Here is a 25,255-nt window from a genome sequence, read left to right as displayed (position 1 = left end):
CAAGTCTGATGGAGCTAAGTTCTACCCTGCAACCAACATGGCAGAAGACAGATTCACACAACCCTGCACACACTATGGCACACACACAAAATAAAATGCAAAAATGGTGGCTCACAACCATCTGTATTAAAACCCGGTGCCATCTTCTGGCCTATATACATAATAAATATAAATCCTTAAAGAAATGCAATAAACAGTTATCGCAGCTTGCAACAGAGCACAACTTGAATGGGTACTTAAGGTGGCACTACTCGGTGGGTGTGTTACACAAGTTTCCCAATAATGACATCTTCAGTGATTTGCAAACCACCCAAACTAATATGTAAGGCACCCTCTTCAACAACAAAGTCGTTCATAAATTATTTTCAGACAGAAGGAAATGGCAAAATTATTGTAAAAGTACACAATCTGGAGTGAAGTGTGCTACCAGCTTACTTTTTTAGGATCTTTGCAATGTAATTCTAAATTTGTGGAACACCGGCTACCTTTCTCATTGCCATGACCAAATACTGTAGTCCTTTTTTTGGCTTACAGCTCAATGGGACATACCCATTAAGGCAGGGAAGGCATAGTGGCAAGGGCATGGGACAGCAGGTCACACCTATCTAACCAGGAAGAAACAGGACATGAGAAGCCAGCCTGATAGATCTATATAATTCCAAGTCACCTAGTGTTACAGTTAAAATTCCATCTCAAAGAAAATGTGGTCAAGACAATAAAGTACCACTTCTAATGACACATGTCCTCCAGTAAGGCTCCATCTTTCAGAGGTTCCACTACCACCCCCATCCCCATGCAAAATGCCAAGGTCATTCCACATTTAAGCCCAGGTGTATTTGTTAAAGACCACACAAAGTGCAATTTAGCATTTTAACCATCATTTGTGTCCTTGGTAATTTGTTCAGCTGTACTGGGAAGCTACAAATTTTAATCAGAGATCTTGAATTTTCTTTTTTGCACGTGTATGTTTACACATTAAGGTGTAAATGTTAAGGCAGAAGTCAAGTTCTCAATTGCTCTCTCCGTCTTACAAACCGAGGCTGGGTCTCTGGCTGAGCCTGCAGCTCCCTGGGATCCCATCTCTGTTTTTCCAGTGCTGCAATCACATATGGGCCACCATTGCCACCCAATGTTTACATGGAAGCACCAAGTATTCTACTCACTGAGCCAGCTCCACAGCTTGTACATTTTTGTTACGAGCATACATGTGTTGTAAATACTTTGTAAGTTCAAGACCAGCCAGGGCTACATAACATACCTTATCAAAAACCAGGAAAATATCACATTTTCATTCATTTTTGCATTTTGGAGGTACTGGAAATCCAATTTGGGGCCTCTTTGCATGCTAGCAAGCCTTAGTCACCTACCTCTGCCTCCTGAGTGCTTGGATTAAAGGTGTGTGCTACATCAGCTCGTTCACTGGACTTATATCCCAAGATCTTCTTACTTTTTCAGACAGAGCCACAAACTGCTCTGTAGAGCTCCTAGGCCTTTAACTTCAGCTCCTCCTGACTCAGCCTCAGTAGTTGGAATTACAGGCCTATGAGAGCACAGATTCTTCCACATCCAAGTTTACTGTAATTTAAAAGACTTTCAGTACAATAGCCTTCATAAACTTGCTTGAAACATGCCATTTTAGAAATTCACCAAATCATCTAATCAGATGTATTTCAGAATGTATTTATTCTAATGTCTGGCTCACTTTTCTAGTAAGCATTGGTTCACAAAATACAGCACAGAAGAAACTTGAAGGTGGTTTTACAATTTACTTATGTTATTGCTCTCTACAATATATAAAGACAGTCAACTTACAGAATATAGACTTTGCCCTGGTATCCAATGAGCCATCCCCAAAAACAATTTTAAAAGGTTATCTGGCAAAATACAAACATCCCTGATTATTTCAGTTCAAGCACAGGAAACTAAGTATTCTTATTATTCCTAAACTACAAAATAACTTTTACAAACTTAAATTGTGCTTATTTTCAATCCTTCAAGTCCAAAACAACTAGTGAATAAGAGATGCCTCTTTTCTGTATATTATCACCATTACTGTTCAGTGTGCAACATCTACAAAGCCAAAGGCTACCTAAGAATCATCTAAGACACAAACAAGATTCTACCTACTTCATTACCAACAGATGCAATTCACATGAATACAATCATTAAAGAACTGACCATGGCTCTCTAGTCTTCTCCACATTCTTCTGAAATCTGCAAATACAAAAACCACCTGGTTCTAGGTATAAACTTTAACTTCCCTACCAATAAAAAATATATGTATTACTAGGAAAACTACTTGGTTGTAGTTTACTATGAATAGTAGTGAGAAACCAAGTTGCCAAGACTGGGTTATGACTTCAGGGCAGGAGGGGAAAAAAAAACACAACTTCTTGAAAAGGTAAAATAGCTTAAAGCATTTAATATCTAAACAAATCAATCTGTTAATAATTAGTAGTCACAAAATATGCTTAATATAGAAACCCACATTTGTTTTAAGAAAGTGTAAATTGCATTTTACCTCAAAACATAAATTAACCTGCTTAAGAATCAGCAGCAGTCAAAATCATGGAGAATTCTAAACGTCAGAATAAAATAACAATAAGTACTTTATACTGTTCTGTATCAAAAAAAAGTTTACAACTTCTCATTGAAAATAGTTTGAGGCAACCATTCTTTTATTCTTTAACAGATGTTCAACATTATGAGCAACATTCTTAAAACCTTGTCTTACAGATTTTCACACATTCAAATACTGTGGTCCCCTTTTCTTTGATGGGATTTAATCAAGTTAGAGAAAAAAAAAGCATGGTAGACAACTTAATACATCTCCACCAAATTGGAAGTAGTACAAAAATTTAAGGTTCTACAGAACTACACATCGTACCTAATATATCATTAAAAATAGAAGACAGTATTTTCTTCAGCAAATAAAACAGCACATTGGTATGCTGTCAATGTATACCCTTTAATATGTACTGTCATTCATAAATTATTTACAACTTCTACTTTACTGAAGAGAACTAGAATTTAAATTTTCTGCAAAACTGGAAAAAAGCAATACAAAATCTGTGAAAGCCAGTGTTTTATATCATATAAAAGCCAGTTCTCTTCAAACACCAGCTACTGGATGCAGTGGCGACTTGGAGACATTACAGTAACTCTTGAGGATGCTTCAGTGCGGGCGGCAGGTTCACAGGTCTCGACTCTTCATCGAGGAGGACCAGGTCTTCTACCTCACTGCCCCTGTACTTCCTTTTACAGATCTTCACCACCACTTTCTTCTTGAGAAATAACTTCAGTGCTTCTCTCGATGCAACTGCCTTTGCATTTTCTTTGCTTTTTCCACAGCCAGTGCCCAAATACACTGACTTACACCTCAACTCACAAACAATACTTTCTTGAGAGCTCTTATTTTGAGGCAGATCTGCCAGTTCTTTCAATGGGACAAAGAACACATCCAGTGTTGCTTTCAGAGCTTCAATAGCTGCATTTAGCAACTCTCCATGATTCACACTGGGGCTAAAGCCACCGACAGCTACCAACTTCCACGCCACTGTCTTATACAGTCTATTGAAGAAAGGCTGCTTCTGCTTTACATCTTCACTGGTTAACTTCCGACAAGTGAATTTGACTGCGCTCTCACTGGACTGCGAGGCACTTTTAGAAGGCAACTGTGAAGTGCTACTCTGAGAGCTACTCTTAGAAGCTAGCTGAGACACGCTTGCTAAGGAAGTGCTTTTGGAAGCCATAGAGCCGCTGCTCTGGGAGCTGCTTTTGGACGCTAACAGTGAAGCAGCTACCTGAGAAGAGCCTTTGGAGGTCAGCAGTGAGGAACTGGCTGAACTGCTCTTGGGGGTTAGTAGAGAGGTGCCTGACGAGGAACTGTTTTTAGAAACTGTAGGTGAAACACTTGCCTCTGAACTTTTGGATGTTAACCCACTTGAGGCTGTCTCTGAACTAGACTTAGAAGACAGTAATGGCAACTCTACTTCTGAACTTCCAGAGGAACCCAACAAGGGCACCTCAATCTCTGAGCTGCTCTGAGAAGCCGAGACGGAAGAGCCTTCCAAAGCACTCTTTTTAGGTGATCCGCTCTGCTGTCTGGAATCAGTGGATTGGCCCACATGACTATTCATACTGGATTTCAACAACGAAGAAACAAATGATGCTGAGCCATGTTTATCTGCAGCTTCTGGGTCAGAAGCTTTTCCAGCCCCTGCTGTTGTTACCTGAGAGGAATTGCTGCTGCTTTGGCTGCAAACAGATCTATCTCCTTCACTTGTGGAGCTATTCTGATTAGAGACACCAGAGCTGCTCCGAGCTGACGCCCCACTACTCTCTGACTTGGTGGACGACCCTGTGGATGCCGAACTGTTTTCCTGATGAGCTGATGAACGATCTGTTTTAGCAGATTTCTTTCCATGATCTCGCTCAACAGAAGAATTGTTTTTTCCTTCTATGACTCGTTTTTTGGATGGTTCTTCTATCCCTTCTAGAAAGAAGAAAAACACAAGTATTTCACTAGGAGTCCCACACAGATGTCAATTCATTAAGAAACAGTCATTAAGAAAGCACAAAGGCCAGATGGTGGTGGCGTATGCCTTATATGCACTCGGGAGGGAGAGGCAGGTGGATCTCTGTGCATTTGAGGCCAGCCTGGTCTACAAGAGCTAGTTCCAGGATAGCTAGGGCTGTTACGCAGAGAAACCCTGCCTCCAAAAAGTACAAAGAGGGGGGCCAGAGAGATGGCTCCGTAGTTGAGAGCAATAGCTGCTCTTCCAGAGACCTTGGGTTCAATTCCCAGCACCCACATGACAGCTCACAAGTGTCTGTAATCACAGTTCCAGGCGATCTGACACCTTCACACCAATGTACATAAAATAAACTTAAATTTAAAAAAGGAAGGAAGGAAGGAAGGAAGGAAGGAAGGAAGGAAGGAAGGACGGACGCACGCACGCACAAAGAGGAGCTGAGCAGTGGTGGCAGAGGCAGGCAGGTGAGTCTCTGTGAGTTCAAGGGCAGTCTGGTCTACAGAGCCAAGTTCCAACACAGTCAGGGCTGTTACACAGTGAAACCGTTACACAGTGAAACCGACTCGAAAAACCAAAATAAATAAATAAATAAATAGATAGATAGATAGATAGATAAATAAATAAATGAAATTTTAAGAAAGCACAAATAAAAATATTTCAGGACTAGCTTCTTTTATAGTATGAAAAAACTTCATTAATATCTTACGGTATTAACAGGATTAATTTCTAATATTAAATTAACAGCGTCAGACATTGGACTTTAAAATCTAAAGCAGTCAAAGGAAACTAACAAATTCAGCACCGAAAACAGACAGACACACAGTTTAGCTTTAACATGTCAACTAGATTAATACATCATACAAACTCTGGCTTGTTAAAAAATTAGTAAGGACAGCAATTCCTAATTATATCAAGCTTATTTTCTAAACTCCTATGTATGTTCACATCTATGATCTGCTAACCATTGCTACTCGATATCCCTCTTTTCTTCACCTTGGCAACCAGTTCGTCTCGTGTGGTATGGATTGGAGCATCTGTCACTTTGATGCCTTCAGCCATACTAAGAATTTTATCCATAACTTTTTGAGGGTACCTGAAAAAGAAGCAAAAAGTCGCTTTCAAAGGAGTGTTTTGCTAAACGACTGGCAGTGTGCGAGGCGCGGGCCCTCGGAAAACTGCAGTTCCTGGCTGCAATCAAAGCGTACCAACCGCGCGGAAACTTTATTTCCCCGAGATGCCACAAACAAATGCCTCCAGCGCTCGGGAGGCGAACCCCTAAACCGGGGGTCTCCCGGGTACCGTCGGCTGCACACACCCCGGGTCCCGCGCCAACACTGAGGTCGGCGCTACCGCGGACACCCTCCGAGGGCCGCCAGGGCCACCGCTTCCCGCGCTTCCCGCTCCGCCCTCCGCTGCGACACCGGTCCCCGGCAGCGCCCCTCGGGCAGCCCGGAACGGCTGCCTCCCGCTCCCTCACTCACCGGCACCCCAGGAAGACATGGTTTGCCCAGGCCATGGAGAAGGAGACGAGCTGCTGGAGCTGCCGACGGCGGCTTCCGCTCTCCGCGTCGGCCGCGGCTTCCCCGGGCGTCGAGGGGACCAGGTCTCCGGCATTGCGGAGCAGGAACTCCCGGCGGTGGCGCCAGTGTTTGTCCGTCTCGCCCTCGCAGCGCAGCGTCTCCGCCCAGGCGGCTACTCGCGGGTTCTGGCTCAGGTACTCGGCCACGTCCTGCGCCATGTTGGGCCTGCGGGACGAGGAGAGCGCGAGCGCACCGAGCCAAGGGCGGCCGAGCGGCGGGGCGCGGCCCTGTCAGCGCGGCCTGCACCGGCGAGCCTCCCGAGAACGCCCCTCTGGCAGCTCGAACCCCAAACAACAGAGTACGGCGCCGACGAACCGCCCACTTCCGCCGGCCGCCGGCCCGCTCCCTTTTATCACCTCGCCGCCGCCGCGCGCTCGCGCGTCCTTCCGGCGCCAGCCCGTTCTCCCAGGGTGCTTTGCGGCGACGCCGAGCCGCCCGCCACTCGGAGGCAGGGCGAGCCCGGCCGAGGTGGGGCCGAGGCGACCGAGGGGAGGCGTCCTCCCGCCACCCTGCGAGGGCCGCGCGGCGCCGGGTGCGGCTGGGCCTCGGCGTTCCGGCGGCGCTTTGTGACGCCGCGCTCGGCGTCCGCCCCGGGCCTGGGACAGTGGGCGGGGCCTCCGCCTGCGCGTCTCCGCCCCCGGACGCCCGCGAGGCGCGCGCGGCCAAAATAAACAAAAGCTGGCTTCTCTGCCCGCGCAGCGTGCTATGGAAACTGGACCGAGTGTGCAGAGCCCCGGGCGAGCCTCGGGGCGTCTGGGGACGCGGGGACGCCTGTGGGGTCGGGACGTTAAGGAATAACAAGCCTGCGACCAGGCCCTGGGCTTGATTTCCGCGGTTTCTTAGGTTCCGGGGTCCACCCCGACTATACCCGCTTCCTCTAACGTTTTTTGATCCGAAAACCATAAACAGCCTTGTGCTGACAGGCTCAGTAGCCGGATTCTTTGTGGAAATGAACTGTTAGCGCCAGTTGGGCCGATGCGGAAATGTGCCTGTTTATCGCGTCCGCCCGGCCTCTCAGGGCAACGGTGCTTTTTTTTTTTTTTTTTCTGATTTATGTGTGTGGATGTTTTCTTGCATGTATGACTGCATCTTGTGCGTGCTTGATGCCCTTGGAGACGGGGTAATGGATCTCCCGGAACTGGAGTGACACGGGATTTCGAGCGCCATGTAGAAATTGAACTCAGGTCTTCTGGAAGAGCAGCCCATAGGGTTTGTTTTTTTTTTTTTTTTTTTTTTTTTTTTTTTTTTGGTTTATTTCTACTTTTAGGTGGTCACAGTTGAAAGTACCCGGCAGTTCTGCCTTGTTAACGTTTCCAAGTCCAGATATACGTCTAATATTAGATATACGTCTAATATGAGTGTAATTATATGTAGTAGTGATGGATTACAAAATTAATTTTCCTTCACTAGATATTTGCATTTTGTTATGAAAATGCGTATTAGAATAATCAAGCAAAATGAAGTAATTTTGTTTCTAGATTTGGGTAGCCATGAGCCTGTGTTCCAACACTGTTCAGCCTTAATATATCAAGTAAAAAGGCCAAATGAGCTGGGTGGAAGTTTAATCCCAACGGGGAGGCAGAGGCAGGTGGGTCTCTGTGAGTCTGAGGCCAGAGTGAGTTCCAGGACAGGCTCTAAAGCTACAGAGAGGGGCTGGAGAGATGGCTCAGAGGTTAAGAGCATTGCCTGCTCTTCCGGAGGTCCTGAGTTCAATTCCCAGCAACCACATGGTGGCTCACAACCATCTGTAGTGGGGTATGGTGCCCTCTTCTGGCCTGCATACATACACACATATTCAGAATATTGTATACATAATAAATAAATATTTTTAAAAAAAGCTACAGAGAAATCCTGTTAAAAGAACCAAAAAAAAAAAAATTGTGTTGTGATGGGGAGCAGAAAATGCCTTTCAGTTTGGCCACAAGGATCCCCAGTGACACTCCCCCCCACCCCAAGTAGGTCTTTGGAGCCCTGAAATGAGATTCAAGTTAAAATAGAAAGCCAAGAATATGCATATTTAAAATATGTACATCTAAACAGCGACCAAGGTGTGGCCCTGCCTATTATTGTCATCCAGTAAGGTGATCGAGACAGTGGTTAGAACTATAAAATCTTTTTCAGGGTTTCCTTCTCTGTAAGATTCTTGGGGGAAGTCTCATTTCTTAGGGTCTATTGTTTCAGTATTCTAATAGAATAAGAATCAAAAGCCTCTTTAAAATACTTTGATTTTGGCCGACCGTGTAATCCCGGTGTGTGTGAGTGTGTGTGTGTGTGTACAGACACAACAGCAGCAGGTGGGACTTTCTGAGTTCAAGGTCAGCCAGGTCTGTGGAGCAAGTTCCCGGACAGCCAAGGCTACACAGAGAAGCCCTGTCTTGAAAAATAAAAGAGAAAGAAAAACCAATCAAACAAACAAAAACTTCATTTCTATCAAGCCAATTACAATTTTAGATATGCAACAAAAATTATGTAGCAGGCAATGCACACCTTTAACCCCCCAGCACTTTGGAGGCAGAGGCAGGTGAACCTCTGGGTTCAAGGCCAGCCTGATCTATACAGTGAATTCCAGGACAGCCAGGGCTACATAGAGAAACCCTGAAAGCAAACAAAACACCATGTAATTATATACATGCTGGAGCAATAAAAAACAGCTATTTCATGAAAACTACATTGCCTTCCCAGCCATACCCAGAAGAAACTACAGCAAGGTCAAAAGAGAAATTGAAGCTTCACTGTTATCCCAAAGCTTTTTTTTTTCAGACAGTTAAATCTGAAAACTGAAGACTGTAGGAACCCTTACAGTTCAGAAATTTCATGAATTCCTTAACAAGGGGTTCAAAAGAAAATACTCGATGATTTCATAACTAAATGACATTGTTAAATTTTTAAAACGAGACATTTTTTCCCTGGCCACCCTGTGTCCTCCGACTGACTGACTTCAAGGACCTCACAGGAAAGCAAATATATGTAACATTTTAACAGCGAAGATTTCCTCTTTGGAGACAGAGTCTTGCTTTCTCTTAGATGACCAGAAACTGGTGGTCTTTCTGGCTCAGCCTCTAGGGTTTACCCATCTCAAATTCTCACAGTTATAATAAAAGCAAAAATAGTCTGAAAACTATAGTGTATTTATTTGTAAAAGTCGGGTACTTTACAGGAAAAATATATGTAGTTTTGCTTCAGATTTTTTTTTTTTTTTTTTGGTTTTTTCGAGACAGGGTTTCTCTGTGGCTTTAGAGCCTGTCCTGGAACTAGTTCTTGTAAACCAGGCTGGTCTCGAACTCACAGAGATCCGCCTGCCTCTGCCTCCCGAGTGCTGGGATTAAAGGCATGCGCCACCATCGCCCGGCGCTTCAGATTTTTTAGTTTGTGGTTTTTTTTTTGTTTTTTTTTTTAATTTTATTTATTTACTAAGTATACAGTGTTCTGCCAGAAGAGGGCACCAGACCCCATTACAGATGGTTGTGAACCACCATGTGGTTGCTGGGAATTGAACTCAGGACCTCTGGAAGAGCAGCCAGTGCTCTTAACCTCTGAGCCATTTCTCCAGCCTCTGAGCCACTTCTCCAGCCCTAGTTTGTGTTTTTTAAGACAGGTTTTCTCTGTGCAGCTCTGACTGTCCTGGAACTTGTTCTGTAGACCAGGCTGGCCTCGAACTCAGAGATCCGCCTGGTACGTCCTAGTACTGGCATTGAAGGCATGCACCACCACTGCCAACACTTGTTTTGGATTCTTAAATCATTCAGTTTAAGACTAGCGGGTGGCTCAGTGGCTAAGAGCCCTGTCCTCCAAGTTCCACCTCTGAGTCCTACAATGAGCAGAGAACCAGCATCTGCTAATTGTCCTCTGCGGTGGTTTAAAAGAAAATTGTCCCCAAAGAGAGTGGCACTATTAGGAGGTGTTGCCTTGTTGGAGTAGGTGAGGTCTTGTTGGAGGAAGTGTGCCACTGTGGGGTCTCATACCTGCTCAAGACAAGACCGGTGTTCAGTTCACCTCCTGTTGCCTTTGGATCAAGACGTAAGGACTCTCAGCTCCAGCACCACGTCTGCCTGAATGCTGCCCTGCGTCCCTCCATGACTGTAATGGACAACATCTCTAAACTGCCAGCAAGCCACTCTAGTGATATTTTGTTTGTAAGCTAACAAACAAAGGTTTCCTGAAGATCAGAGCGCAGAGCTAAGGCACTAGTTAGCCATAGAAGCCAGGCAGTGGTGGCTGACACCTTTAATCCCAGCACTGGGGAAGTGGAAACAGGAAGCAATATGGCTGGATAGAGAGAGGAAAATAAGGTGGGAGGAGACAGGAACTCAGAGGCTGTCAAGATTCAGTCTGAGCATGCAGTCTGAGGTTTTGTAGAGACAGCAACAGTCTGAGGATCCGTAGAGACAAGTTCTCCCTTCCAGTCTGACGATTCGGTAGAGGTAAAAGGTCTTTCTAGTTACTGGCTGCTCTGCTTCTCCATTCCTTCAGCTTTCACCCCCTAACATCTGACTCCGGGTTCTTTTTTCCGGGTGTTTTCATTATTGAAAACAATTAGAATTCACGCTACAAGCCAGCACAACTAAATGTTTCCCTTTATAAGAGTTGCTGTGGTTATGGTGTCTCAGTGACAACAATAATGATTCAAGCTGGGTGTGGTAGCATATGTGTGGTAATCCCAGTGCACAGGAACCGAAGGCAAGAAAGCCAGAAATAAAAGGCCTTCCTGACTATGATGCAGGGAGACTCACTCCATCTCAAGAAACTAGGGATTTTACTCAGCACTTTTCTGGAATTCAGCAGGCTCTGGGTTCAATCCCCAGCATGGGAAAAAGGAATGTGGGGTGTGTGTGTGTGTGTGTGTGTGATTTAAAATGGAAACAAAAAAGAACATTGATTGGCCATCATAGTCAAGAGGGCAGACTGTAGGAGGCAGAGGGATTCAGTATAATCAGGAAGCCTGTTTCTCTGGCTCTGTTGACCTTGCTTTCTCTGAATTAGCAGGGATCTCAATCAAGATTTTCAAGGGAATGGCAAATGGTTCTTAACTCACTGCGTACACTCTTCAGGGCTCAGCGAGCTCTGGAGGGAGTGAGCCTGTAATTCGTGACAATTTTCGCCTATCTGCTGAGGCTCCGCTGGGAATTTATTGAATTTGCTGGCTCATGTCTCTATGCCTTAAATAAACACTCTGACTAGGGGTATGGGATATTCTAATTATAAAGGTCTGAGTCATATTTCTTCTACCCCAAGAATAATAAAACATGAGAAAGGTCAGAATCATGGAAGAAAAATAACACACTCAGTACATTAAAGAATTTACACTGGAGAAAACGGAGGCAGCAGTGCTGTGACTCTTAGGAAAGATTTCTCTACGGAGCTGGGGGTCTCACCCTGTAGTCCAGATCGGAGCTAGTTAGTGGTCCTGCTTCACCCTCCCAAGCACTAGGTTCCAGGCACGCCCAGTGCGCCCAGATACCCGCAAAGGTCTTAAGGAGTGGCAGTAGGCAGGGACACAGGACAGTGTTCTGGGAGGTGCTGGGGCCCAGAGGACTTCCTTTTCTCCACATTTTAAACAAAGTGACAAACGTTTTTTAAATAGAAATTCTTATATTTCTTTATATGGTATGATGCCATTTCATCTTATCGAGTTCCACATTCCTTCTAATGGCAAAAAGATGAGGTCTCACTGCACTTTTCCTTCCCATCCCTCGAGAAATTCTCTACTTTATCCTAGAATGGGCCTGATTTGAACCTAGGAAGAACACACAGAGACCAGAGAAGAGTTAATGTCTGGAGGTGAGCAGTTCAGGATGGAGACGGTAATCAACCTGACCCTGATTCTCCAGAAAGTGAGATCTCAATGGGACCTTAAAGACATTTGGAAGCCAGTCTTTAGAAGTGGCTAATGATTGGTTAATGCTAGAACAATCATGGAAAGCCGGCAAATGCAATGGGCTTCTCGCCTTCTTGTTCGGGTCTCTGCCGTCTAGTCCGTATTGCTCCTTGGTGATCTGACTACAGCTAAGGGGGGTGATTATGAAACACCTAGGAGAACCAAGACTTAGTCCAGGGCCTCGGATCACAGCAGGAAAGAGGGACTTAATACCCTGGGCATTTGAGAGTTAGCACTGTGGACGAGAGTTTATAGAAGGCAACTGTGCCTGCAGAGAATCATTGGCTGGTTAGAACTGCCCAACTTGAGCCGGGCAGTGGTGACGCGTGCCTTTAATCCCAGCCCTCAGGAGGTAAAGGCAGGTGGATCTCTGTGAGTTCGAGGCCAGCCTGGTCTACAAGATCTAGTTCCAGGACAGCTAGGACTGTTACACAGAGAAACCCTGTCTTGAAAAACTAAAACAAGGGCTGGAGAGATGGCTCAGCCGTTAGAGCATTGCCTGCTCTTCCAAAGGTCCTGAGTTCAATTCCCAGCAACCACATAGTGGCTCACAACCATCTGTAATGAGGTCTGGTGCCTTCTTCTGGCCAGCAGGCATACACACAGACAGAATATTATATACATAATAAATAAATATTAAAAAAAGAAAAACTAAAACAAATAGCCAACCAATCAAACAAACAAAAAAAGAACTGCCAAACTTAAAAGAGATGGAAAGTTGAAGGTCCAGAGGCGAATTGCCTTATCTGGGGCTAGTTCTAGCCCTCTAGAACAGCCAATTCTTGCCCATCTCTGGGCCTTAGCTAACATCTTGTAACTAGGAGATTAAAAACCTTTTGGAATCTATTAACTCAGCCAACCACCAGCTTCCACCTACTCCAAAAGCTAAGTCTGTGTTCCCAGGCTATGGTCATTCAACATGGCTTCAGAATGAACCATAGCTTACTCCCTTTAAGATAAGAGCTGTGGTTTTTGTGCCAATGGCTTCAGGAAGAAATGTGGGGTTCTCGGCTCCCAGGGCTCCAGAGTATGAATGCGTGGTTGCCATGCTGTATGTAGGCAGCATGTTAGCAGGAAGGAATAGTTCTGAAGCAACCCTGGGCCCAGAGAGCATACATCAGGTCACTTAACTTGGTTTAAGGAATGTCATTGTGGGTCAGATATTCCTCAGTTCGAATCTTGGTTCCACTGTTTAGCCATACTGAGGTCTTAGGCAAATTATTAACCTTTCTAAATTTGTAAGATGTGGATACAGTCACTTAAGACTCATGAGGAAAAGCAATGCTGTATGTAAAACGCACAGCGCACATATTAAGCAGATGAGCATTTGCTCTTTTTTGAGATAGAGTCTCACATAGCCCAGGTTGGCCTTGAGCTCCCTATGCAGCCAAGTACAGCCGCAAATTCCTGACCCTCCCTCCTTTACCTTCCAAGTGCCGCGGTTCCAGATGTGCAAACCCAAGCCCGCATTCAGTGAGTGGATTTTAGACACTGGGTGAGTTTTTGCTTGGCAATAGCAATGTAGTTGTAGTCTTGTGTTTATAAGATTGAATTTGCTTTCTGCTTTAAGGTCCATTCTACCAACTGATGACAAGGGATTCCAGCCTCTCAACATTTTGCTTTCTTTTCTAGTGGGTCAGAGTGTCCATAACAGATAGCTCACACAGTGTTGGGGCACAGGAACTGAGCGTAGGAGCCAAGGTGAGGCGCTCCCTGACATATCCCTAAAATCCATCTTTCTTTGCTGATTTTTACTGTTGTCTCTCCCTACTTCATCTCTGTTGCTGAAATCTGGCTGTGCCCGGCTCTGAATTATACAGATTGTGTAAGACAGTGGTTTCTAAGGCAGTGCCTCGCTCTGTACCATTTAACAAGCTGCTTTTGACTCCATTTCGAGGGCGGATCTACAGACAACACCATCTGTCTGGCACCACCCGCACAGTACAGGCTGATAAAAGACTTATTTCTGGGAATAGAAACGTTATTCAAGCGGGCTGAGACTATAGGGTGGCAAGGACACATTAAAATCATATCAGAGACACCAAGCCAGAGAACTTCTTACACTTGCGCCCCCTTCCCCTGGGTCTCATCACACAGCACTGAGTTGGTTTGTCCCCACTAAACTATCATCTAATACCTGACATTGTGTCGGTGACCTGCTGTGGAATATTCCTTTACACCGTGATTGCTGTAATAAAAAGCTGAACAGCCAGTAGCTAGGCAGGATTTCTAAGCACAGAGGATGCTAGGAAGAAGAAAGGCAGAATCCACAGCCAGATGCAGAAGCAGCAGCAGAAGCAGTACATAGATGAGTTGAAGGAGCTGGCTTAATTTAAGTTGTAAGAGCTAGCTAGTAATAAGCCTCAGCTATTGGCCGAGCTTTTCTAATTAATAAGAAGTCTCCCTGTCATTATTTGTGAGCTGATGTCCAAAGAAAGACCCACAGGCAGTGAGCCCTGGGTTGTTCGTGGGGCTTTAGCTCAGGTTGGTCCCCACTGTTGATACGGCCTACTCAGCCATTATCTGCCCCTCTTCCCGCTCATTCTCTGGATGCTGACCTGCCCAGTTCTGCCCTTTCACCTACGCAGCCAATTACATCTCCACCTCTCAATTCAGTGGCCTGGCTCTAGGGCAGTGGTTCTCAACCTGTGGGTCTTGGCCCCTTTGGGGGTTGAATGACCCTTTCACAGGGTCACCTAAGGTCATCAGAAAACACAGATATTTACAATACAGTTCAAATAGTAGCAAAATTACAGTCATGAAATAGCAACAAAAATAATTTTATGGCTGGAGGGGTCTCCACCACATGAGAAACTGTGGTAGAGCATCACAGGTCACAGCAGCAGGAAGGCTGAGAACCCCTGCTCTGCACCAGCAGCTGTTTCCCTGCAGCTGGATTGGGTTCGTTATCCTATCAATGCAGACTCTATTTAGATTTCTATCAGCCTGCTGCTGAGACCTCTGGAACCCCTCCCCAGTAGTCTCTTTAACTTGTATCTATCCCCTAACCCACATATATGTGATATCTTAGTACCCTCTCTATTGCCCCAGAAAATGTTTAGTGGGGGCTGACAGTATCAGAGAGTGAGTCCATGACCATCGTGACAGGGAGCATGGCAACAGGCGGGTAGGCATGGCCATGGAGCTAAGAGCTTGTATCTCATTCATAAGCAGAAGGCAGAGAAAAAAAGAGTTAACTGGGAACAGAGTGAACTTCTGAAATAATAAAGCCCACCCCCAAGCAACACATCTCCTCTACCAAGGCCACACCTCTTAATCCTTCCCAAACAGTTCCACCCACCAGGAACCAAGTATTCAAACATATGAGGGTCAATCTCATTCAAACTGCCACGTACATATATAGAGATAGATATATTGACTGCATCTGTGTGATATGAGAGTTTATATTACTAACTAAGATCACAATAAAATAACCTGCATTCACCTCAGCTAGATTACCAAGGTAGGTAGGATTATCAGGCAGGTTGCTGCCTTTGAAACTTTATCTTGTGAATTTATTGTTGTTTTTTTTTTTTTAAAAATGAATTCTAACACTATGAAAAGACAGAAACATTTTCATTTATGTTTCTGACTAGTTCACTAATGACACTGTAGAAGGACCCTCTCAGATCAATGCTTTCTCCCTCCTTGTCTCAGGCACAAGCGATCAGTCTATATTGCTCATTGGACCTGTTGGGGGCGCTGGAGGAGGCTGTTGCTGTCCCATTTGCCCAGATGTGCCATGCAGTTGTTTCTGTTACGTTCCTTGTATTTGTCACTTTTGGTCCTTGTGACAAAACACCTGAATTAAACAAAATAACTTGATGGGTGATCGATCTAGGTCATGGTCTCAGCAGCCTCAGCCCTTGAGCCCCTTGGCTCTGGGACCTCTAGGCTCTGGAACGACCGAGCATCCTGGTAGAAGAGCACAGTGGAGAAAACAGATGACCTCACAGCAGCTGGAAACATGAACTCTGAACTCTGAGGGACAAGACACCTTTCAAAGGCACACCCTCAATGGCTCACTTCCTCCAATCAGACCCCTCCTTTCAGCTTCTACTGTCTTCCAGTATGGGTCCCTCAATGCCATAACCCACTAAAGAAGTCAGATAACGTGTGATCCAATCACTTGCCCAAAGCCACACCTCTGAATATTGTCTTTAACACATGAGCCTTTCGAAGGGACATTTCATATCTGAATCACAGTCCATGTTGTGTGAGGAGAAGAATATGTTCCCTGGTATCCCTGGGTTCTATTGGCAGTGGGGGTAAGGACTCCCAGATCTTTCTCCTCCATCATGCAATTCAGCATTGGAGGTGGAGGCGGAACACAGGCCCTTCGGTAGGGAAACATAGCAGCCGCTGAGTTCTCTTGTTTTTTCCCCCCATCTCTCTCTTTGGAGAATTTCTGGATATGAGCAGCCTGCTCTTTGTTTTTCGAAACCTACGCTTAGTATGTCTTTTTTGGACTTTAGAAGTCAGGACTTCACCTCTTTGGCCTACTACATTCTGCTGCATTGTGCAAGAGCCTACTTCCCAAACCCAAGACCCTATAGACAGATACAAAAGCTAGACCCACTTCTGGAATACCCCAGGAAGAGAGAAGAGGGATCTCCCTCCTCAGCTATTGACTACCATCCCCCCTCAGATATTAGTCCTGGAGTTTAATTTGCTTTGTTTCTGTAGACTGGGTCTATGTACCCCCGGCCGTCCTGGAACTTACTACATAAACCAGGCTGGCATCAAACTTGTAGAGATCCACCTGCCTTGGCCTCCTGAGTGCTGGGATTAAAGGTGCACCACCACCACACCTGGCTCAGTTTTAATTTTTAATGAGCAATGACTTTACCTCATGGAATGAATAGAATATGCTGGTGGCAAACACACAAGTCAATAATGAATATCTAGGTTGGTGGAGTCTTTGCTTCACTTAAGCAAGTATCTATTAATTAACTTCCTGCACAAAACATAACAGGAGGGAAGGGAGACAAAGGGGCCCGAGAAGTGTTCAGAGAGTGGTCTAAATGGGAAGAATGAGCTGGAAACCGGTGATGGGCGACCGAAGACCACGTTATAAAATCTCATCTACTTCTCCTTTTGCCTTCTATGCGGCTGTTGGTTGAGTAAGGATGAGTTTTGAAAAACCTCAATTAATTTTAAGGACGGAAACAAAGTAAGTGTTTTCCTTCTCACCAGGGAAGGCAATTTTGATGCTAAACACCTCATTGGTGGCGGTAATACCATGCAGTTAATTTTAAAGATGGGAACAAAAGCCATGTTTTTGTTCTCACCAGGGAAGGCAGTTTTAAACACCTCATTGAGGGTAGCACTGCCAGGCTCGTTGGGGACTTGATAATAGCTCCTATTGACAAGACAATACGGAAAACCCAGGGTGAAGCCCGCCAGCACTTAGGCGGCTGTCACCCCCACCTCCTAGATAGCCTAGGCTCACTTTCCCTGTTTGCGGAAAGGTGTGTTAAGAGCGCAGTGCATTCCAATTAGTTTTACAACACCAAGTCCCGCGGAAATGAGTTCCAGACCGGTACCGCAGAGTTCAGGGAGATGTGGTGAAATCGAGTCCAGGAGGCTTTGATGAGCATAGGGTATTTCTATTCACGTTTGTTTGTTTGTTTGTTTGTTTTTCCAGGCCTTGGTATAAGAAGGGAATCTTCGGTTTGTCACCGCCATCTGGAGCTAGAATCACTGAACAGGGAAAGAATAAATAGTTCTATTACCCTCATGGTCATGGATTTGCCCCTCATGGCGGTGGGTGGGTGGGTGGAAGTCAGGCAGCATTTTGAGGGAACTTTTCACCAAGGAAATGAGTGGAGTCAGGCACTGTAGCTGACAGCTTCAGCTTAGACTCCCAAGAGGAGCGTACTGTCCTGGGTAAGAAGTGCTGTCGCGGTCTCTGCTGCTCAAGGTCAATGGTCTCTGCTGCTCAAGGTCAAAGGATTCCCCACCTTATGTCACCCCGAATTTTCCTGAGAGCCAGTGATCATAAATGCTCAATTTATTGAGTCAGTAAGAAGATGCGATATATTCACTAAAAACTAAAGCAACCCAGTTCTAATTATCTAATCGGAAACATTTGAAGACCAGATGCAGTATGGTAGATTGTGCGCAGTCTTCTTGGGTTTGACTGAGACAAGGTCCTCACTGTTAGGAAAGTGAGCAAGGCTAGGAAACGGGTGTGGGACAGGCGTTGAGTGGTGACTAACACTGGGTTCTGGGCCACCATTCTTTCTTTTCTCTTTCATTTCTAGAAGAGAAGGGGTCAGTGGCCAACCACTTGAAGTCTCCAGTGTAGGCACAAAGATCCTTGATTCCCAGTGGTGACTACTTCCTGTTACTATAATAAAATATCTGAGATAATAAGTTTAGAGAGAGAAAGGGTTTCTTTTGGTACACAGAGTTTTTGTTGTTGTTGTTGTTTTCTTTCTTTTTTTAAGCTTTATTTATTTTTATGTATGTGTGTGTCTCTATGTATGTATGTGTGTGTGTCTCCATGTATGTATGTGTGTGTGTCTCCATGTATGTGTGTTTACTACATGTGTGTCTGGCACCCTTGGAGCCTAGGAAAGGGAGTCAGATCCTTGAAACTGAAGTTACTGTCAGGTTCAAAAGAAACTCCATTTTGGCATATTCCAAAAGGCAGAAGGGACAAGGGGCCATCTGCGGTGGCCTGTTAGCACACCCAAGTGCATCCTGTCACTCAGTGTCACAAGTACCTGTCACACATTTCCAAGTCCCTGTTAGCACACTAGCCTAGCCCTTCTCACATCCATCCCTACCCTAAATTTCCCAGTTGCTCATTTTCCTTACAACCCTGCTAATTTGGCTATGTTGCCTCTCTTTGTCTTCCTCTTAATGCCCACTCTCCCGTTTTCTATCTTCTTCTTTCTCCTCCTGTCTGTCTCTGTCTCTCTGTCTCTGCTCTGCCCCTGCTTTTCTCATGGCCATGACCAGTCTGCTGGCCGTGTCCAGTCTACTTCTTTCTCTCTCTGCTCTCGACTCTTCCAGATGCCTCTGACTGCCTCTCGTATCAACAACAAAAGTCTCCCCTTAACCATACTACAGAGTTGTCATGTCGTCAACTTGTACAGTCACAACTGTTGTGAGCCGCCATATGGGTGCTGGGAACGAACCCCTGTTCTCTGGAAGAGCAGCCAGCACTCTTAGCTGCTGGCTATCTCTCCAGCCCCATGGGTTTTGAAGGTTCCTGTTTATGGCCTTTTGCTTTGGGCATATCACAGCGAAAGCCAGTAGTGTAGCAAAAACATTTACTTTGTGGCCAAGAAGCCAAAGAGAAAAGGAGACCTTATGAAGGGCACTGCCCTCTAGGTGCCACCTCCTGAGAGTTTTATACCCTCTGTCCCAACAATCCCATCCTAAGGGGCACACCTCCAAACCACAGGCCTGTGGGAGATGCTCAAGACCCTAGACATAACGTCCAGGGTACAAGGTGGTTTATAGATAAACTCATTGTGGAGATTGCTGCTGCTTGGAAAGACAAGAAGACACAGAAAAGAAGCCTTCCCATACCCAAATGGAAAGACTTTGGGTGCCAAAGTTCCTCAAATGAGGAATTGAGCCCAGGGGAGTGGGAGGCAGAACCCAGGACCCTGGTTCTGTCTCTCCCCTTGCCTGGGAGGGGAACTTTGCATTAGAAGTCTCCGGTCCCATCAGGCACTCTTGAAAGAGAAGTATGTTTGAATATATCACAAGAAAATATGATAAAACAATCAGATGATGTCAGACAAATGCTCTGTTTTTAAGATTCTCAAAACTAAAACTAAATGCTCTCTAGAAATAGAAAGTGTAGTATTTTTATTTTGTTCCAAAATACTACAGATGCTATTACAGTAGCTTTTACAGTATAAGGATGTTTCCCTGCTCACAGTGTAGTGACATCTTTCTCAAGACAACAGATGAGCTTCCATAACTTCAAGTGTTAATACAATTTTTCTATGGACTCTGACACATCACTGTCTAGAGAGTCCATGCTTGAAAGCTTTCATTTCCTTCAAGGGCAGGAGGTTTTCAAGGCTGCTCTGTGTTTTCTCAGCTTCGGGGAATCAGAGGGCCTTTCTCATGGTCCTAGGCTCTGCTTCTTGATTTGCTCTCAATTGACACTGCTGACACTTCTTTGAGATCGAAAGAAACCCCACCTGCCAAGAAGAGCACAGACCAACATGTCCCTCTTAGCCCCTTCCAATGCACAGGCTAGAGACTCGTCTGTCTCTCACAATTCTGAATTCACACAGAAACAGAGACACTTGGGGACAGCTACGTGTTCCCAGGAGACTACACTCAAAGTCCCCAAACCAGGTCTCTCGCTTCAGCAGGAGTCAGGGACTACTCAAGCTTAAGGCTGCTCCCTAGGGCTAGCTTGTTGCCCTATCCTGTGGAGACCTTTTGAAGAGTCCTGGAGACCCTGGGAGAGTCCTCCCTCACCTCCTTCTCCGCTCACTGCTGGCAAACCAGAAAGGCTTCCAAGCTACAGCAATGGAAACACAGAGCTGAGTCTCATTTTTATAGTACTCGGGGAAATTGTCTTAGAAAATGGATTACTAATACTCTGATTTTTTTTTTTCTTTTTCAAGACAGGGTTTCTCTGTAGCTTTGGATCCTGTCCTGGAACTAGCTCTTGTAGACCAGGCTGGCCTTGAACTCACAGAGATCCACGTGCCTCTGCCTCCTGAATTGCTGGGGTTAAAGGCCTGCGCCACCACTGTCCAGCCTTTCCAATGTCTTCTAAGCAGTATCTTGGGGTTATTGTGATGGTGTTCACTGGCGGAGGCTTTGATGGATAGGGAAATACTTGCTAGTGTCTAATGTCAAGGTATAATGATAATTTATAAATACTGGATTAGTCAACCCCTGAAGCACTTCTTTGAGACGACTGATCCCAGGTCTGGAGGTAGGAGGTTTGTTGATGGAGAGAGGTCTGTTTAGGGATGAAGGGAAAGTAAGGAAATTGACTTCAAATGGTGTCTTTGCACCTGCTTCATCTCTGTAATTTACATAAATCTCAGGGGACTGCTGGGCTTGTATGTGTGATAGAAATAAGTAAAGTTTTTGTATAAATATATTAAAAACACTCAAATTTCCCCAGTCTCTTAGATTCCATTTCGATATCCTCCTACTGCCTCAAAACATAGCTCACGCTTCATCCTGGACTTTGAGACACCATCATGAGTATTAGTCATTGCCCAATGAGACATGCATGGACCATATGGTAGACTCGGTGGAGTTCATGTGGGCATTCATCACTGGTTAATACACAATTTAATAATGTGTTCATTAGCGTTTTGCCTGCTGCAAGTCTGTGTGAGAGTGTTGGAAGCCCTGGAACTGGGGCTACAGATAGGTGTGAGCGACCGTGTGGGTGCTGGGAATTGAACCAGGGCCCTCCAGAAGAGCAGCCAGTGCTCTTTGCCGCTGAGCCACCCCTCCAGTCCTGCATTCACCGCTGTGAAGGCTGAGTAAGAGCTTGTGCTCAGCTTGGAGCTCACGGATAAGGCACTTGGCCTACTTTCAAGAAACTCACTATACAGAGGGGGCACAAGGCCATCAAATGTTCAAATGTGTATAAAATATGCATACATATCACACAAATGCTCCTCCAGGAGCTTTAGGGTTTCAGAGCGGAGGGGGATGAACAGGGTGTGTTTGAGAATGGTCGGGGTAAGGGCTGGTGGGGGTGTATAGAGATCAGAGGCTCCCAGAGAAGAGCGGATTGTCCATTAGAGGGCACAAAGAGGGAGGAGGAGAAGAGAACTCCATTACTATAATTGTTTGTCCTCGGGCAATTTACTTAAGACTTGCTTGTTCATCTGTGAAACGGAATAATAGCTGGGACTACATAATGGAAGGTTCTGGTGCAGTGCTGACATGAAAAATTCCATTCATTTCTTAGCACAGTACCCAGAATTTTGCGGCTTTTCCGTAAAGAGTGTTGCTGTTAATGGTAAACTGTTTTAATTGGAGTCAGTGCTGTGTGTTGGTGAGAACGGGAGACAAGCACAGAAGATTGGCAAGACGAGACTGGGCTGTGACATTTGTGACTGAGTTGCCCCTGTTACTGTTCGCCCTGTGCCTTTGGTCAGATGTCAAAGTTTGGCTGTTGTCTTTGTTTCTGGAGACAGGGTTTCTCTGTGTAGCCTTGGCTGTCCTGGAACTTACTCTTGTAGACCAGGCTGGCCTTGAACACACAGAGATCCGTCTGCCTCTGCCTTCCGAGTGCTTGGATTAAAGGCCTGCGCCACCACCGCGCGGCAGGACAGTCAACTTGTAATGAGGAGAGATTTCCTTTGGCCCATGATCTCAGCAACTCCAGCCTGTGGTCAATTGGCTCCCTTGCGTTATGGCCTGTAGTGAGACATGACATCATGTTGGGGAAGCACATAGTGGGGAGCAGATGAGGGAACAAACCTCTCCTCCTCATGGTGGCTGGGAAACAAAAAAGAACCAGAAAAGTAAGGTTTCAATATCCCCTCAAAGGGCATGACTTGAATAACCTCCCATTAGGTCACTCCTAAGAGTTCTACCACGTCCTACTAGTGCCCCAGGCTGGTGACCAAGTCCAAACTATAACTCTGTCTGCTTAGAACCATCCTGCTTAGAGCAGCTGGCATAGCAGGCAAGGGGTAGTCGGAGGAAAGAGAAGGCTCTTCCAACTCAAAGAGTATTGCATCAAATCGTGGGGACGGGCAGAGATCCCCCAAGGCAGATGGTTCTAGGTAGCCTGTACCAGAAGCACCTGCCCGAGTTCAGGCAAACAATCACTCCTGGGCAGTAGGATCCTTTCCACTCACTGATCACAGATGCTCATGGAGCGCCCTCCCCTGGGCCTAGCAGGCAAGGCAGAAGCAATTGAAATCTCAGCCTGCAAATGATCTGGGTAGATCTTAGGGCAATACCAGGCATCAAGAGCTATTTAGTGTCAAAGGCCAGAGGATGCTTGGAGAGTCAGAGCAGGAATCTACCGATGAGCAGCCAAGCCATACTGTAGGAGCCAGCCATGATAAGCTAAATATGAACAGATCACCCAAAGGAAGTTCTTTACTTCCAACCATTATCACCTGCCAGAGTAGGACTCAGCCATCAATAAATTTAATACAGGCCTGAGTCTCAGTAGTTTACCCCGAAGCAATACCTGGTTGTAAGAAGGACCATGAACTAAGATTACCTGAGCACCACCCTAGAACAGACCCTCCAAAGGAAATGCCTAACATTCCAACCTCTGTAGATAGGACCACCTGCCTGCACACACTCACCAGGACACCCCTAGACAAAAGTCAGCCAATCAGGGGTCCTGAACCTCAGAAACCCCTCACCCCCGCCTTTACTACTGTAAAAACCCAACCATAACTGATCTTGGGGCTCTCCGTTTATTCCCTTACATTGGACATATGGAGAGACCAAGTTTGCAAACTTGCATAAAATAAAAGCTCTTTGCTTTTACATATGGGACTCGGTCTGGTCTCCTTGTTGCCTTTGGGGAACTTTGCGGATTTGGGCATAACAATACCACTCACCAATCATGTGATCTAGTTATCTAACATCTCCGAGTCTCATTGTTCTTGTTTCAAAAATGAACTAATGAAGGCGCAGCTCCCAGCGGTGCCACGTGAAGCGAAACAGCACACTTGATCAGGTCACGGCAGAGCACTGGCTCGCGGGCACTGGCTCGCGGGCACTGGCTCGCGGGCACTGGCTCGCGGGCACTGGCTCGCGGGCACTGGCTCGCGGGCACTGGCTCGCGGGCACTGGAGGTCCCTGAGCGGTCGGGGCAGTGGATTGTGACCAACCAGCTTCAGAGATGCTCTGAAACCTTTGGAAATTTGAACAACTTAAATAATCCTGGGATCTATTAGGCCTGAAGGCCAATTGCAGACTTCCCCCACCGCTCTTAGAATTTAGCACTTTAACCTGCCCCTGTGTGGGGAGATGTTAGATGGGACTCCCGGCCCTTCCTGCCTTCACACACTCCACTGCAGCACTGAAGAGCTGAGAAATAGTGAAGGCTTTATCTGGATTCTCTGATCTCCGGATTTCAAAGACTGTTAGACAAATACCTAGCAGCAGATAAGATTCTTCCTCATTTCCTAGATAAATAATCTGAGCCCCACTCACCAGGGAGTAACAGATTCACGCGTGTAATCTAGGTCAAATGCTTCAGACTGGAGAAAAAGTCACAGATGCGCTGATGCAATGCTTTTTAAATGTGTGCGCGCGGGGGGGGGGAGGGGGGAGGTGGTGTGTAAAAAAATCACACGCAAAAACCTCTCAAACTGCATCTGTGGATGCTGTCCACACAGTCTGACTGGGAAGTCTGGAGGTGGCCCTAAATTCTGAGTTTCAATGTAGGCTGTCCGGAGTGGGTAGTGTGTGTGTGTGTGTGTGTGTGTGTGTGTGTGTGTGTGTGTGTGTTGTGTTTAAAAACTACTGATCTAGAAGAACCAGAAGGTTGTAACCTTTGTTGGATGCCTGGCTCCTGGAATGGCCAAGGGGACCGCCTCTGTGGGCTTTATCTAGGAAGAAAATCTATAAAATGCATGCTTCACAATTCTGTCCTCTAGGGAAAAGGCATGGCAGATGGAAACTCAAAGGTTTTAGGCTTTGTGTGTGTGTGTGTGTGTGCCTGTGCATGTGTGTGTGTGTGTGTTTGCACTGGCAGGATCTTGATATGTAGCTGAGGCTGGCTCAGATTCACTATGTAGCCCAAGCTGCTCTTGGACTCATGATCTTTCTACATACACCTCTGGAGTGCTGGGATACAGGCATGCACCACCATACCTAGACTAACTGATTTTAATAATGAAATAAAACAGTTTTCTAAGGGTGAGTGTGCCCACTCCCCAGGTTCGGGGTAGGACACATAGGAAACCACCATGTAGCCTCTCTTCCAGGCACTTTGAAGTCAGGTCCTGTTGTACAATGCGCAGAGCGGTAAGCTCAGGCAGGGGCTGTACTTCCAGCTTCAGAGGGCGCCTGGTGTTCCTTCTGTGGCTTTGTGACTAATCTCTACTTGATACACACACACACACACACACACTCACACACACACACACACACACACACACACACACACCAACCCGGGGTGAGAAGGACCTGTCCTGGCTAGATTTAGGTCCTGCTGTGAAAACCCATCGAGAACTATCTCTGCCATCTAAATGATTATACATCTGCAAAGACTTCTAAGAAGCCTATATTAGGAAACACAGTTCCAGCCCTTGGACCTCATGGTGACCACTGTA

The 25,255-nt window shown here is 45.8% G+C and overlaps 1 protein-coding gene across 2 annotated transcripts; it reads right to left on the bottom strand.

Annotated features, from left to right (window-relative positions):
* Positions 1 to 1,659: 1,659 nt before the first annotated feature.
* On the bottom strand, positions 1,660 to 6,478 carry LOC119811985 (CDKN2A interacting protein). Of its 2 annotated transcripts, none has more exons than XM_038326267.2 (3): positions 6,017 to 6,456; positions 5,498 to 5,628; positions 1,660 to 4,495 (listed from the first exon to the last, which is right to left on the bottom strand). In XM_038326267.2, the coding sequence occupies exons 1-3, from the start codon at positions 6,271 to 6,273 to the stop codon at positions 3,153 to 3,155; spliced, it is 1,731 nt and encodes a 576-aa protein (XP_038182195.1). In that variant the 5' UTR covers positions 6,274 to 6,456; the 3' UTR covers positions 1,660 to 3,152. The 2 variants fall into 2 exon arrangements, with proteins under 2 accessions (XP_038182195.1, XP_038182197.1); XM_038326269.1 differs by having other exon boundaries at positions 4,354 to 4,495; positions 5,529 to 5,628; positions 6,017 to 6,478.
* Positions 6,479 to 25,255: the final 18,777 nt, after the last annotated feature.

The sequence above is a fragment of the Arvicola amphibius genome, chromosome 4 (genome assembly GCF_903992535.2).
Source record: "Arvicola amphibius chromosome 4, mArvAmp1.2, whole genome shotgun sequence".
NCBI classification, from domain to species: Eukaryota; Metazoa; Chordata; class Mammalia; order Rodentia; family Cricetidae; genus Arvicola; species Arvicola amphibius.
This window is presented reverse-complemented; position numbering and strand designations above follow the sequence as displayed.

Bases quoted from the DNA above. Each gene is read 5' to 3' on its own strand.
- LOC119811985 (XM_038326267.2), bottom strand. From the start codon at position 6,273: ATGGCGCAGGACGTGGCCGAGTACCTGAGCCAGAACCCGCGAGTAGCC. The intron at 5,629-6,016 runs GTGAGTGAGGGA...CTTCTTTTTCAG, and splicing joins CATGTCTTCCTGGGGTGCCG to GTACCCTCAAAAAGTTATGG. The intron at 4,496-5,497 runs GTTAGCAGATCA...TCTTCTTTCTAG, and splicing joins AGGGATATCGAGTAGCAATG to AAGGGATAGAAGAACCATCC.